Source organism: Oryzias melastigma, linkage group LG24 (assembly GCF_002922805.2).
Source record: "Oryzias melastigma strain HK-1 linkage group LG24, ASM292280v2, whole genome shotgun sequence".
Taxonomy (NCBI): domain Eukaryota; kingdom Metazoa; phylum Chordata; class Actinopteri; order Beloniformes; family Adrianichthyidae; genus Oryzias; species Oryzias melastigma.
Window position 1 is genome coordinate 20,452,402 of NC_050535.1, and position 16,087 is coordinate 20,468,488.

General features: G+C 36.7%; 1 protein-coding gene across 1 annotated transcript in view; it reads right to left on the bottom strand.

The window, feature by feature from the left end:
- nudt14 (nudix (nucleoside diphosphate linked moiety X)-type motif 14) overlaps positions 1–13,435 on the bottom strand; it is a 44,882-nt gene extending 31,447 nt beyond the window's left edge. The window contains exon 1 of the mRNA XM_024290982.2: positions 13,257–13,435. Coding sequence (XP_024146750.2) covers positions 13,257–13,337 — 81 coding nt within the window. The 5' untranslated portion in view covers positions 13,338–13,435. The remainder of the gene's footprint in view (positions 1–13,256) is intronic.
- Positions 13,436–16,087: the final 2,652 nt, after the last annotated feature.

Sequence of the window (16,087 nt, forward strand, 5' to 3'; positions counted from 1 at the left end):
TTGAAGAGAATCTACAAAAAGTTTTTCTAATGATATTTTCACCAACAGAAACAAAAATAGGGAGACAAAAATCCTCTGGTCATGTCTGCACTGTTGTAGATACGATTCTTCACAAGTGCAGACACAAACGTTTATTTTAATAGTTGACTAATCGGGTCATACGTAATCTGGATGTAAATACACCTTTAAACCATCATTAGCTTTAAAGCAACTAAAAGTAAAGACAATTAAGATGATACTTTATTCAACTTTAATGAATCCTGCAGTCCCTGTCCTTCATTGGTTTCTGATTATAAACAAGAAACTATTTTTCACTAAAGATAGTTTTGGTTTCACTGACTCAAATATAACTAAAGTGCATTTTGTGATGAACGCTCACAACTATATTTAACTTCACTGCACTCTGACTATAGAATCCTAAACTGTACGATGTTCTTGCTCTATGCAGGAAAGTTAGTATTTCTATTCGTCTTGCAGAAAGACTTGATCTCCTTTGAGAGCAGATGTTCCCTCAACATTTCACTCTGATGGGGTAGAGGTTGCAGGGATGCACAGAAAACATTTAGCTAGCCTTGAGAGTTTGGGGAAACGCCCTTCATTTTAACTCCATTTTAGAGGATCATCTTCTTCAGCTTTTTTTTGCTCTCAGTTAGCGCTGTTAGCTTAGCTTACCTAAACGCCGATCCCTCCTCATGGTTGTAACTCTCAGTCGCAGTATTGTTACTCTTCAGGTACTCACGCATCACCGTAATTCTGCCGTGGATCACAAGTGCTGCCTTGCAGATATTGCACCTTTTTTTTTTTTCTTTTTTTTTGTTTCACCCTTTAAGCTCCGGTGGCGTGCTGTTATGGTACCCGAGTCTTCCTAAAACCTCTTGTGACATCAAAGACAATGGCAGACGCAACATTAGAAAGCACGCACCGTAGTTTTGAGATAAAATTTTTAAAAAAGAAACAACTAATTGACTATCAAATTAGTCGTCTACTATTTCAATAGTTGACGACTAATCGACTAATGGTGGCAGCCCCATTCGTCCCCTTCATCCAGAGTAACATCTTCAGATAAATGTCAGATTATTAAGAAAAGAATCTTTTCACTCTGAAAGACAAAGTCAGACATCCTTCTAGTTAACCCTTCTATACTGGAGATGCCCCTGTCGACAGGAATAAGAAACTGTTATGAACTCCCGTAAATCTATAAACGTTTACCCAATTAATATAAGTCTAATGGATTCTGATCCGCTGCTAGCACAAAGCTCCTTTTCTCAATCGGAAAAATTGTTAACTGGATAAAGACTTCAACTGGTGTTAAGTGTTCCATATCCGTGGAAAGCTTCAGAATTCCTTGGAAATACGGCAGCGTTAACGGCTGAACAGTGAGGAATGTCAACACTGGAGGTAATTGGTTAACCTTTGTGCTATCTTATGGGGTCCAGATGACCCACGCCTTACACTGACATCTTATCCCTGAAAAATGTGGATGAAGGTGGACAGGATTTTATGTCTGCCGCAGATAAAGATAAAATATTGAGAATAAAAATTGAGCACACTGTCTCGTGGGTCCAGATGACCCCACTCCCACCATAACACAAGGGGGACGGCTGATTTAGGGGCACAAGACAAGTTCATGAAAACGTTTGCATGACTAAAAGAGTTTAGCATACTGTTAGCTTAATATTAGCAACGCCTTAATCAACAACAGACATTTAAAAATGCATCACCATAGATAATAAGCCTTTGAGCCAAGTTGTGGCCCCTCAAAGTCTTAAGGCATTTTTAGAGGTAAGAAAAAGGCCCAACCCCAATTATTCCCTTCTCCCCCATTTGAAGGGGCATTTTTAGTGCAAGTGTGTCCAGAATATTATTTTTTTTTTTAATTACGACCCTCCGTCGAGACTAAACAGCGCCAAGAAGAGCTTTTCTTCACGTGGGTGCACTCTGAACCACAGAACCTTACATTTAAATGTAAGTAATGACTTTTTGTTGTAACATGACCTTTTTAAAGTTATAAAACTGCTGTTTTTACGTATATTCTGGAAGCTAACGCTAGCGGAACAGCAATTATTGGTGATGTCATCAAACAAAAGTGAGTTCTGAATTATGACACATTATTTATTTCTAACTCTGCGTTTGGAGGGATAAATGAAGGAGAAGGGAAGAATTCAGACTGGTCCTTTGTTTATTTTTGTGTGTCTAGATCCTTGTGAAATTCTGATCTGAGGTTCTGCACATCCTAAACATATTTTTAAACCCCAAATAGTCCGTGAGTTTATGCAGCTGCAGATTCTTTTGTCTTTGTGAAAACACTGTTGACCATTAGGTCACTGGTTGTAGCGTCCTGCTGCTTTTGTTGCGGCTGAAGAGATGAGAGACTGAAGCTGAAACCAGGAAAAAAGAAGGTGGAGAGCACATGGTGAGATTTAAGAGTGCTATTGTATTTGAGGATGGTCGTTGATTTTTTTTCTTCCCCTTCCTGCTGCAGCTGCCAGCTTTATGGAGCTTTCACCACAGGAGGTGAGCACATGAATGTGCGATAGCTATAATTTTAAGCACCTAAATGATCGAGACCATACACCGCTCCCAGTAGAATCTGTCCACTCCAGAGGCCATTGTTTCTGATCCTCAAAGCAAGTGGGACCACATTAATTTCCAGATTTCTCCCACATCCCTCTTTCTTTCCATGTCTCTGCGGCTTAATCCCTCCGTCGTAGTCCATGTATACCATCATTCTCCATCTCCCCTGGGTTGCTCAGACTACGCCCACCCCCTTCCTCTCAGCAAGTGGCCCAGATAATGAGGGGATACCCTCCATCTGTAAGCAGTGACAGGACGTTCCAGAGACATGGAAAGTGGTGACACATTCACGCAGAATAGGTTTATCTGAAACAGGACGGAACTGCTGGAAATACACGCTCTTATTCTTGTTCACGCGACTTCCTAATTTTTAAATGAAAATCTTTTAAATGAAGTACTTAACATGTTTTATCCATCATATCACTACGTTTAGAAGTGTTATACCAAATATATAAATGTAAACATAATGGAAAAAAGAAGGCCAACCCGCAGCTACTGTATATAGTAAAGGATTTAGTCATCTGCATATTAGCAAACAGTTTAACAGGTTGATCAATGAAGCCAAAACAAATGTTTGTAACCAAATGACAAGCAGCTCTGGTGTTAATGAATTATATAGTCATCTGCAGCTACATCTAATATAGACAACTGCATGGACCAAAGCACTTTAAGACCCACACTGATGAAAATAATGCTTTAGGTATTTTTAACATGTTCTTGTGGCATTTTACTGATGATGGACATCTAAAAAGAAAATTAGGCTCAAAATTATATTTCTGAGTATTTCTTTATAGGGCTGGGTTGATAAAATCGATTAATATTTTTTAATCGATTTAAACATAACAGATCAATAATCAATCCATAAAAATATAGATCGATTTAGCACATAAAACTTAAGTCCACTAGCTTGATGCTAACGTTTAATGGAATTTCCCATAGGACGGCTAATGCTAACGCTCGGTTAACATAAACATATATTACTGACTAAATGAACATCTTTATAAACTCACAGGCATTAATTTTCCAAACTCTTTTAAGGAAATATTTTTAAAGTAATTATTTGTGGTCTAAAAAAAACATTTTTTGCTCTAATTTTCTTCTTCTTCAGGAATAAGGTGTAATGCTATAGCGCGATCACCACCTAGTGGCCAAACTGAAACTTCCTCCAGGAGAAGCAGAACAATGTTTCCAATGTTAATGAACATTTTAGTTAGAACTTCTCCTTTAGAGAATCCATGTAACACTGGATGATATTAACAATCTCATTATTTCACTGATACATTTACAGAATGTGAACTGGATCAGATTAATATTAATATATTCAAAATATACAGATTATTAATGTATTTCTAAACAAACGTGTATAAATGTGTAAACTAAAAATGTAATTAAATTGAAGAATCAAAAAAATCTAATCAAATCATTTCTGAAAGTATTATCGGTACCCAGCCCTATTTCTTTACTCAAATCAGAGGGATTTCGGATTAACTCCTGCTGCAATGCAGAAACTATGTCTTACAAAATGACAGGTTTTTATTCCATTTGGCTAAAAACAGCATAATCAGAATTAAAAGATCAATGCAAACATTTTTACAATAGATCAAAAGATGATTGGAGTGAAACTTTATATTAAAAATATATATAAAAAAACAACTATTGCAATTTACAAGTTCGTGATTTTCTGAATGATTTTTAAATTTACCTTCAAAATTAGTTGAACAAAAGATGGATGAAAATAAACTAATACCAGGGAAAGAACACAGATATTTGCCAAGTCCACTCATATAGTAGACGAAACCGGAAATACGTCACACAGCTCCGTTTATAGTCCATTTAGGATTTTTTGTTTTTTGTTTTTTAGGGCTATTTTGAAGTTTAGCTAATATTTCGGCTACATGCTAGCTATTTTGGCTAATTTAGGCTTTTCCAGTTTTTTAGGCTAATCTGGCATTTAATATTTTAGCTAGCTATCAGTTTCAGCCTTTTCAGCTATCAGCTTCGGCATTTTTAGCTATCAATTTCAGTATCTTTAGCGGCCAAATTCATCTTACAGCATTCTCACTAGCATTATCACAGGTAATGCTATACAACTATTTTTAGTTAGTTTAAAGCTAATGATGGTTGAGATGTGTGTGCGCATGACCTGATTAGTTGACTAATCTAAGAAAATAATCGATGATTAGTCAACTATTAAAATAACTGTATGTGGCAGCACCAAACAGCATAGAATAAACGCGTAGAAGAACATTTTTGACTAAGATTGTGGATGAGGTAGAGAGTTGTTGAGAAGTACTTTTGCAGCCCTTCCCATGTCCCGACAAACCGTACGTGTCTTAACTTGAGCGCTGCGTTCAGTCGTGGAAGGGCTTGGTGCCGTTTCAGGATTCATCTCTGCAGGGCACGCACGTTTACATGAGAGGATTTGGAGAATGTAATTACACCGGGAGGCATGTAGCAGTCAGATCATCAGCCGTTTCCTCATGTCTGTGCGTTCAACTGCTGTGGTTTGTACGTTAGAAGGTTGGAATTCCTTTAGAAATGTCTCCGCTGCATGTTTGCTTCATCTCACTTCAGATTTTCACATTCGTGATTATGTTCCTTCCGTGTCTCGGGCGGCTGTAAACCAAACCCCAGATCTACTGTTGCTCTGGTGAAGCTGCCTTCGCTGCATCTGAAGGAGCTAGTGGGTGGAGAAGAGGTGTAGCCTGAATTGGAATCAATGTCAGATTTCCTCAGGCGTAGGAAATGTAGGCCAACTTTACCATAATGAAAAGCATGTAACGTAAGGAGATGAATGCGGTCCATAAACACAAACGTACATTTTTATTCTAAATCTATTTCTTTTTTATTCATTTCTACATTTTCTATGAAAACACTGAAATGCAGTTTTGACATATTTTTTATTCACACGTAAAAAAAAAGAGATGACTTAAGAGTCGGATTAAAAATATCTCCTTTTCTGTTTTTTTTGTAGCAATGAGACCAAATAAAATCTTGATAATTGTATTAGTGGAAAAAATGACTTAAGTGGATCCAAATGAAATTAGGAGCCTTAAAGTGATCACTACCATGTTAAAATGGAGCTTAAATAATCAACTTCTTTGAACACAAGAGATTTATTGAAGAGATTTTGATAAAGACAGAGCAGAGTTTAATCTTTCATCTTGGTATTCAATTTATTCAAAATGTGATTTATCAGACAAGAAAACTGTCAGGAGACTAAAAATACAAACAATTTAAAAAATAGTCATGAATTGTCCTCAGAAATGAAGCTAAGGGCGACAATAATAAATAGGAAAGTGCTTAAAATATTTTGAGATAAAACAAATTAAAGCTCTGTTTTTGTTTGCAGCACAAACTGTTATTATATATATATATAAAGTCTTTTCTTAAATAGATGAAATTATCAATCTGTTGTAAAAGATGTTGGTTCTGTTAAACGACTGTTTAAACGATTTTACACAAATCTTTACGATGTCAAGAAAATACACATATTTGTATAAAATTGAATAATTGTATTAATTTTAAAGTTTTATTCAGTAGAGGCTCTAATATAAGCTTGTTAGTTTTTTCCATCTTCCTGAACCTATTTTCATTTATTTATTTATGGATTTTTTTGCAATAAAATATAAGCACAATTAAAAAAAATATAAAATCTACATCATATGTTCCAATTGAAAAAGATCTCCTTTGTAAAAATGTTTTGAAAGGAAATAACTCTGATTTTCTTTTGTTTTTTTAACCGGAAGTTCATGATTTGGACAGAAACAGTGATACAGGCGTTTGCTTTGAACGGCTTCGTTTTTTCACTTTTGATTTTTATAATTTTTCTTAATTGAATTTTTTTACATAACTGTCTCATTTTTTGGTCCATTGCCGTTTTATCAATAATATCTTTACCACAGGGCATTGTAATGAGTGCTAACAGGTAACTGGGCATAATGATGAAATTTAACTTTTGCATTCATCAAATCAAGAATTTTCGGTTAAAACATCTGCATATTTATCAATTTTATGATGAATAACTCCTCCTTCAATTCATTTCTGTTTTCCCTTGTACATCTCGGTGATTTCGTTCTCTTTTCCCCTCTTTGTCCTCAGCCGTCTTACACTGCTGGGTTTTGTTACTTTAGTTTGGGGTTGGACCTTGGTAGTCTTAGTTTACAGGCTTTGTTTATTTGTTTTCTTTAGGTAGTTTTGGTCAGGCAGCCATTAACAAGAGCTGCTGACTCTGACGGTCGACATGTCTGGGTCAGCAGTCTCCATGACTTATTTTATAGACACGGATAAGAGAAATCATAAAGAGTATTAACTGTAATCAATAAAGAAATTATATTTTGTGATTTGTGTTACGTGGTTTTTCATTCCTGGTGAGTTTAAGTTGTTTTCAACAGATATGCAGCTACATTCGGTTTCTTCCTCGAGTGTTTTGAAAGGATCTTTAGTTTGAGATCATGTGACCTATAGAGGGCACAAAGCCGGTCTTGACCGAGATAATTCGGTTACTTCGGATGGTAAATGGAAGCACCAGACCTTCACTTAGAACTTCAGAATTAACTGTGCTGTTTTGGGGTTTTGGACCAAGAAGAGTTTTAGACAAAAAAAAAAGTGCTCTAGAAAATGTTATAAAAAATAAAATAAAAACAGAGAAAAATAAGTTTAATGTTTTCACACTGAATCAAATTTCATCAACTCTGTTTATCCTTTAACAACATTAGATGTTTTTGGCCTCATAGTAACATCAGTTTGTAAAACTTGATTTCAATGTGCAGATGATGCTGAGAAATCAGGTTTATTTATGGTCAAGAGTTCAAAAACATCAGTAATCATGTCTCCATGTTTGAGTTTATATGATTAGGGGCCTGTGTCTGTATGACAGCCGCTTCCACTGTGTTTCTGTGTCTCTGTGGCTGAGCTTGAAGGCTATCTGTTTTGTATTAACCTGGGGGGGGGGGTGTAAAATTAGGAGACCTTTTCAATTTTTTTTTTAGTCTCAATGAGGCCTGACAGCCTACGGCGTATCAAGCGAGTGAGCTCCGCCGAGGGAGAGAAAGCTGGAGATCTGTCCAGAGTTAATCCCACCTTCGTCCTAAAGCAGACGGATGAACTCCACAAACCTGAGCTCCAGAGGGTTAGAGAAAAAGATGGAAGTTCAGGACAAAAACGCTCGCTTTGGATTAATGTTCTAGCCACTGATCGAGTCACTGAAAACATCACATGCCCAAAGCTGAGTTCCTGATGATGAGTTGGCGATCTGTTAAACTTCAGATATTTACATTTTGGCTGCGCCGTCCGATTCTCGCCTCATCGCTTAATTCAAGCCGCTGGCAGACCTTCACGCCGTCCCCGTCGTTCAGATCACATCACGCCGCGGGACTTGATGTTGCTTCATATGTCGTGTCTGTTACATTGACTAAAAATGGCTGCTTCCCCGCGCCCAAGAATAAAACACTGTGACCACACGGTTTAGAAAATTATGAGCGAACAGTCACTCAAAAATGTAGTAATAATAATAGATGCACGCTCAGAGGATAATCTCACTCAAAGCTGCAGCTTCATCTGTTTACAACAGAACTCACCGTTTCTTCTTCTACGACTATTTCCAGCATTTTAGATACTTCTACACGTCAAAATGATTTATTCCGATCGAACGTGTGGCGCATGTAAACGTTTGTTACAATGGGATAACGCTTTTCAGAGCCTTTATGCACAGTTCTGTTCTAACCGGATCTTAGATCTGATCCAGGACATGTAAACACAGCTAATCTATAAAACTGCAGGGGTTCTGATCCAAAGTAAAGACTACAACAGAACTATGAGGTGATACATGAGACAAAATAACCCGTATAAATCTCTATTTGCTTTGAATCTTTTTATTCAGATCACATTTTCATCAAATGGGTCACTTAACTAAAGAGCCAAACTTCCTTAATTACACCCATGCAGTCCTTTCTATAATGAACGTACATGAATGTACATAAATCAACAACCTGATTATTCAGCATTTATGCAATTTTAGGATTATAATAACGCTTCCCTAAAGAGGCCGCAGCTGAAAGCTACTCAAGGTAAATAGTTGTAGATGAATAATTCAGGCCATTATGATAAAAAAAAGCCAATTATCCAGCAGCAACTTGTGATTCTGCGTCCGGCGACAGCAGCAAAGACTTCTGGGAGTCAACGATGGACAGGAGACAAAGCGCTGATGATGCAGAGGGCCTAAAACACATCACATTATCCACTTCAGGAGTCTGAGCGTCACCGAGTGACCAGCAGCTGCTTTCAGGAACATAAAGGGACTGCGGAGGAGAGGCTCCTTCAAAGTAAAACGCTGCTTTTGTTGGCTTTTTTTGGTTTCTGTTTGGTTTAAAATAGGAATCCTAACTGAGATCCTTTCAACATTTTCACTGGATTACACCCAAAAAGACCAACGAATGCCTATAATGTTCTACTAATGACAGTAAATGCTATTTAAGATGTATTCTCATGGATATGATAGCTTTAAATCTTAAATAACATAATAACTAGGGCTGTATTACATTTCCCAATACTTGGATGTTTGCGAGCTGTTCCCAAAAATACAAGTGCAAATACTTGAGACGTACAAGATCGTTATAAATCTAGTGTAGTAAAATACACTTCAGGCTACATAATTATGGCTCTAAAATGGAGAATAATGTTGAATTTAATGTACAAAAACTAAAAAAAAAACATGTGCAACTAACACGTGAAGTAAATAAATTTCAAAGTAAAATGTTGGCGAGACTTCTCATTTCAGAGTAAAACTTTTAAGTGCTAAAAATAGAAAAAAAAAACTTAAGTTCAGTTTACTGAAAAATATTCTTTAAATAAACAAATTTGTTGTAAATATATATAAAACCAACTACATTGGTTTGCATAAAATGTAGTTTAAACATGAAGTTTTATGAAGCTATTTTTTATGAAGCTTTGCTTCTTTCAGTTCAGTTTTTGTTATTTGTATGATGTTTTTTTCAGTCATCTTGGGTAGGGATTAATATTGTATTTCTATGTTTGTGTGTTTGTTATGTGTATTTAATACTTGTTTGTACTATTTTGTTTGGTTCCTACTCTGTCATTTTAGAGTATTCTCTCATGAAATGCAGGAAAACGAGATGTTCCATCTCTAGGGGTTTATCCTCCCACTCTAGTTTAAATCTGCAAATACAAAATTAATTAATTAATTTGTTCATTTTATAGTGGCCTCTAGTTGCCAAAGCACTAACACTTCAAAATATACTAAAATTATTAATTTACTAAAAAGCAAAATAACAGAATGACTTAAAATTTTCAATTTAGAGTAAAAAAAATATTAAAAAACACATTATAAACTTATTTTGTTTCATTTTTGTGAATGTATATAGTATGTGTTTGATGGTAAACAAAACAAATGTTTGCATAAGAACAAATTTTTTATCTGTCTTTAGATAATTGTTTTAAGCATTTAAGTCCTAATTACAGGAGTGAGCATAACATTTACAAATACTTTATTCTCTTTTTTAGTTTAATACATGGCAGAAGATATACTACATTTATTTTCAGAATTTGTAAAGAACTGGTTTGCATTTTTGATTTTCTTAATATTTTATACAGAAAATATGGGATAAATTTAAAATATAAAAAATGAGTGGATCTTTGTTTTGTCCTTGAGTTCTGTCTGGAGTTAATAAACAATAATAAATGTTTAATTTAGAGTAGTTTTGAATTAGTTTTTCCCCATTATACTATTAAACACTGATAAAAGTCTCTACCCCTAAACACATTTACATTGTTTGTACTGTTTTAATGATAATGTTAGCATCAAATGTGTTTTTTTTAAGTTAAGTGCTAATTTCTACATGAATTAATTGTCTTTAAAAACTCTAAAGCTGATTTGATTTCCATGGTGAGCAGATTCAGGAGACATATTTTAAATAAATGATGGAGCTGCAGCTAAAAGTCGTTTTTCCTGTGGATGTATGCATCAAATAAATTAATCAAACTGAGTTAAAGTGGTTTTAGTGGACTCCCACTAAAAGATGGCGGACATTCTTGACATTTTTAGGTGTGTTTGAGGACTTTGGAAGCTAATTTTTATCTGTTTAAATGTATTTTTCTCCAGTTTTGGACCAAATTGTGTCTCATTAAAGCTGTTGTTCAGTTCTTTCCATCACAGGTCACCTCTGAAATTTGGTTTTGCGGCGGATGCTCTTTGTTGAAGGGAGACCCAGTTAGGCAGACTGAGACGGCACAAACCCTGGGAAGCAAACCGGGTTTCCTGCGTGTCAGTCCAACATCCAGCCAACTCAAAGAAAGTCTCAATTTGTAATTAGTATTATTTTTCCTGACAAAAATGAGCGTGAAACAAAAAGTTTTAATTACCTAGATTATTTGTACTTTTTTCAAAAATTCATCTTAGTAATAAATATTAAAATTCTAAAAAGCCTGAATGTGTCGCCGTCTTTTAAGACCCACGCCAATGAAAATTGGGTTTTTAATATGTTCTTGCAGCTTTTTCCTGATGATGGACGGACATATATAAATTGCATTTCTGCAGTTTGAAAAACTTATATGTGACATACATAATAAGGAGGGCGGGCCACAACCTCCCTGCTTAAATCCATTCAGGTGCATCCGCTTGAACACAAATAGATCCAAGAACGTCTTTGTTTTCCTCGTCTGGGTTGGAATCTGGGTCTAAACTGTGCAGGTGGAGAGAAATGATGCTGCTGCTGCCATATTTGTTGGTAATGTTAGGTGAGGGTCTGCAACCTTTTATGCTAAAAGAGCATCTGGTCCAGTTTCTGACTGACTAAAACCCAGTGAGAGCCACAAAGTCCAATTTCACCATTAAAAATATGCAAATTATGTTTTTGTGATCATTAAGTCACTTTGTTCTACACTTTTTTTAATTTAGTTTTTAAATAAATAAAAAAATTGAATATAGCAGTGACATAAATTTTACTTATTTTACTTTGGACAACAGCACATCTAAGTTCCTTTCAAAATAAAATACTCCCTGTGTCAAATAAGACGCTCCTGCTGCAGATGATGTACTTGAGTAAAACAATGCAAGAAAGTCAAATATACTGTATATTTTTCTAATCATAATGACGTTGGTGCACCTTCACTCTCTTTTACGATCAAATATAAACATGATCCTGGTGTAGAATCCAGTTTTCAAAAAAAGTATTTGTACATGTAAATAATTAGATTATAGCACCCCAAGAATAAACCACTTTGACAGTAGAATAAACATTTACCAGAATTTTAATCAGTTGCATGACATGTCAAAAATCTAAACTATAAAAAAATAAAAAATAAAAAAAAACTAACTCATTATTTATTCAATTTGTTTGCCTTTCTCTTCAACACCAAAGAGCCCCAATGGAGGGATGAAAGGGCTGCAGGTTGCAGACCCCTGGGTTAGGGGGTGAGGGGCTGTAAGCTAGTGGGAGAGCGTGTAGCGATGGATGTCGGGATGAGGTTGCAGGCTTACGCCACACCAACAGTCCTGCCCACAACTCAGAGGTGTATTTCTAATAAATGAAACTATGTCCTAGAAAACAACACTTTTTATTGTTTGTTTCCTTTGGGGGCTAAAAACTCAGTCATCACAAATTGGTGCAGTGGTAGGGCAGTCGACTCCTGATCAGAAGTGAGCTGGTTCGACTCCGCCTTGCCCGCCCATGTGTCGAAGTGTCCTTGGGACTGAACCCCAAATTGCCTCTGGTGGGAGGTTGGCGCCAGTGTTCGGCAGCGGAGCCACCACCAGTGTGTGAATGTGTGTGAATGGGTCTGTGACTGTGGAGCGCTTTGGGCCCTTGAAGGAGGGTAGAAAGCGCTATACAAGTAAACGCCATTTACCATTTACCATTTAAAAGACCATTGGGTACACTTTAATAAATAAAAATATAAATATATATATACAGTTGGAGTTGAGACTTTTTGTAAGGAACATGCATTTGTACAACGCTGAAGATGTGGATCAGGTAAACTTTTTGTTTGTTTCAAAATGAACCAACAAATTTCAGATTTTTATCATAGATGTGACCCACATTCCCCCTCATTCTACAAAAGCTTGTTCCTTACAAACGTGACTTTATTCAAAAATGATTTAATAAAAGTTATTTTTTCATATTTTATATTAGTAAGTGTGTTTTATAAAAGCATAACTCCAAAAAATGTACCAAAACACAATTTATCTCTCTTCAAGTTTACTAACATGTGATGCTACAGTTTGCATCAATGTCAAACAAACATCCCTAAAGGAAATAAAACCTGCTGGTTCGGACGGATTTACGCTCTTCAAGATCTGGACCGGAACCGTCGGGACTCGTTCTGTCCCTCGAAGGGGGTCCGAGCCCCGCAGAGGTCTTCAGACTGAAGCAGAGCAGCTAAAACCTGCATCCTAGCATCTCCTCTGCTAGCTTAGCCTAGCGCCCTCCTCTCCACACAGACGCACGCGCCGCCGAGCCGCCGCGAGGCCGAACCCGCCGACTGTGGCGGGCTCTCCTCTGGACGGCGCGAGCCACGCAGGTCACCGCTGTGGACGTGCGTGTTTGAGGTCAGCTCAGCCTGCACGACAGGAGGCTAGCAGCAACATGACGGGGGGAGGAGGAAGGAGGAGGGGCGGGGGTGCTAGCCTGCAGCTTCCAGCAGATGTGACCTCGCGGACGACTCACCTGGTTGTAATGGACCCGGAACGGCTTCAGGTAGTCGGACTCTGTGCACGGAACCACTTCGACGTTGTTGATCTCTTCCATAGTTTCCAGCTCGAACTCGACCGGAGGTTCGGAGATGCGCGTCTGTCCCCACACACTGGAGCGACGTCTACGGAAGCCGAGAGGTGACCTGACATACGAACGCGACAACAGGAATTCACGAGAAATGAAAGCAACAAACAAAATAAATGAAAAACAATTACAAAGTTAAATAAGATCATTTGAATTAAATCTATTTAAACATAATAAAACATATCTATAAATAATGCAAAAACAATTTAACCTTAAAATATTGTTCAATTAATTGAACAACACTGATGAATAATTGTTTAAATGTATTTTTGAAACCTTTCTAGTATCTCCTACTGCAAAACCCACAAAAGTTAAAATTGAAAATACATTTTTCACTTGTGGTTTTACATTTAGCACACATTATGTAAGTAAAATAACTCACAGGTTTCTGGTATCTGAAGACAGGCATTAACCCCTTCCTATCCAGTTGAATCCCTATTGGAGACATGGGTTTGCTGGAGCCTATCCCATCTACAGTCTGATGAAGGTGGTCACAGGTCACAGCAGGTCACAGTCTGTTGCAGGAACACTCACATTTAGGAACAATTTAGATGAACTTGATGAGCATGTTTTTGGATTGTGGGAAGAAACCGGAGAAAACTCATGCATTCATGAAGAGAACACATAAACTCCACACTGAAAGAACCCAGCCGGGATTTGAACCAGCGCTTTCTCACCCACTGATTAGCAAGAAAGTAAAAAGAAAACTCCAAGTTTTATTTGGGTATTTGTATGGCATAAAACAATCCTTATATCTCTAAAAAAAATTGCCAACACTGCAGCATAGTTCACATCTCTGAGTACTGCTAAATATTTCATTTATTTTTCAACATTTTTGATTATTTGAATTGGAACAACATTCCTGGAAGTCAGGAGAGAAGTTAACAGACGGAACCAGATGTATAGCATTACCTGCGATTATGCTAGTGTAAATGCTGTACAGAACAGCTGAGTTTGAGTAAAACGAATCCACTTGAAGTGTTTTTTCCTCTCACTCTGCTCCACTCTAGAGACTGGTTCACACTGACACTCAGATTGAGTTAACTCACATTCATACCTGGAAACTGATTTAAAGATGACATACTGACTTTGAGCTACAATATTTTAAAAACCATAAGGAGTTTCAAAAAGAAAAAAGTACTTAATAGTTTAAAAGCTGAATGATTTCTTTATGACTTCTACTGTTTTGTAGAGCTGAAAGTTTTTAGCTGAAAAATCGTCTTTGTAAGATTCCGAAAGTCATTTTCAATGGAGTTAAAAAACACAGTAGTTAGTTGAATAGTTTAAAAAGTTGAAGATTTATGAAGTTCTAACATTCAAGCACTGATCTTCTAAAAGAGCTGAATATTTTGATATATTTTGATAACTGAATAGTTGAAGTGGTAGAAGAGCTACGGACGGACAAAAAAACATGGAAGAAATCTGGATCACTGCTCCACAGCATTCACACATATAAGTCAAGGGATTCTGGGAAACTGAATAAACAAATACATTAGTTTTACTAATTTTCTTCTAGTCAAACAGCTTCAAATACTAAAAAGGCTAAAACCAATTGTATGTCCATAAACATTATTAAATCTTCGTCAAAAACGTTTTCTATTAACAATAAAACTGCACAGTTTCACACTTTAGTTCTCATCAGTTTGTTTGACTTAAATTTATTTTAAAAAGGCCCATTTAAAATTTTGTGTATTTTAAGCAGCTTTTCCACTGGAGGAACGACCAGTGAAGCTGGTTGTGAAAAATCCTATCAAATTTTAATGTTACAGAAATTGTGCTTTGAAACATTTCCAAATCGTTAGCTAAATGAGCCATGAGTAAAATAAATGTTTTATTCCACATTGAAACCATTTTTTGTGGTTCAAAACAAAAAAATGACCAAAAAAAATTGAAATGCTAAACATCTGTTTTGCAGATAATGAAACATTTTTCCAGGTTTGATCTCCATCTTGATCCTATGAAATCCTGAAGTTGATATTAGCAGCTTCCACAGCGTGGCGAGTCCAGACCACTGGGAGTCTAGAGGCGTCTGCTCTCAACATGGACACGATATGATGGCGGGATTGCTGCTGACAGTAAACAAACCAGTAAACAACACTTCCCATGATGCACCTGCTGATTGCAGTGGGCAGACTCGATGTTTCGCTGTAAATCGTGAGTAGTTTTGCTCTGATCGTCTGTGGGTTTGTGGGGATCAGATGCGTGGTTAAGGGGTTGCTGGTGCAAATCCCAGCCTCGTTTCTATTTATAGTTACTGGTAGCGATGTCACCTACCCACCGATCTGTTTATAAACACAGACCAAAGAGTCTAACAGTTTGTGTAAATCTCATTCTGTGTGCAGATTTGAATAAAATCACAACCATGCATCAGGTATTCATTGAGTTTTCTGTATGATATCCTTTTCGTTTAAAGATTAAAATGTCGTTCTTTTGTTGCACTTTATACAAAACATTATTACCATGACTGGGAATTATTCTTCTGATGATCAGAGTTTTTTCCTTTTTAAAATCGAACAAAAATTAATCATTTTATGGTAGTTTTACTGTCTCTGCTAAACCATGTCTCATTGTTTTTATACCATTCCAATATGGCGTTGCTCTTTATCTATTTATGTATAAAGTCTGCGTGTCATCTCTAGTCATATATACCTCTATGGTGGAGACCATCTCCACAGCACAGGTAAGTCACAGCAGTAAACTCCTCCGGCCACCAGGAGGCG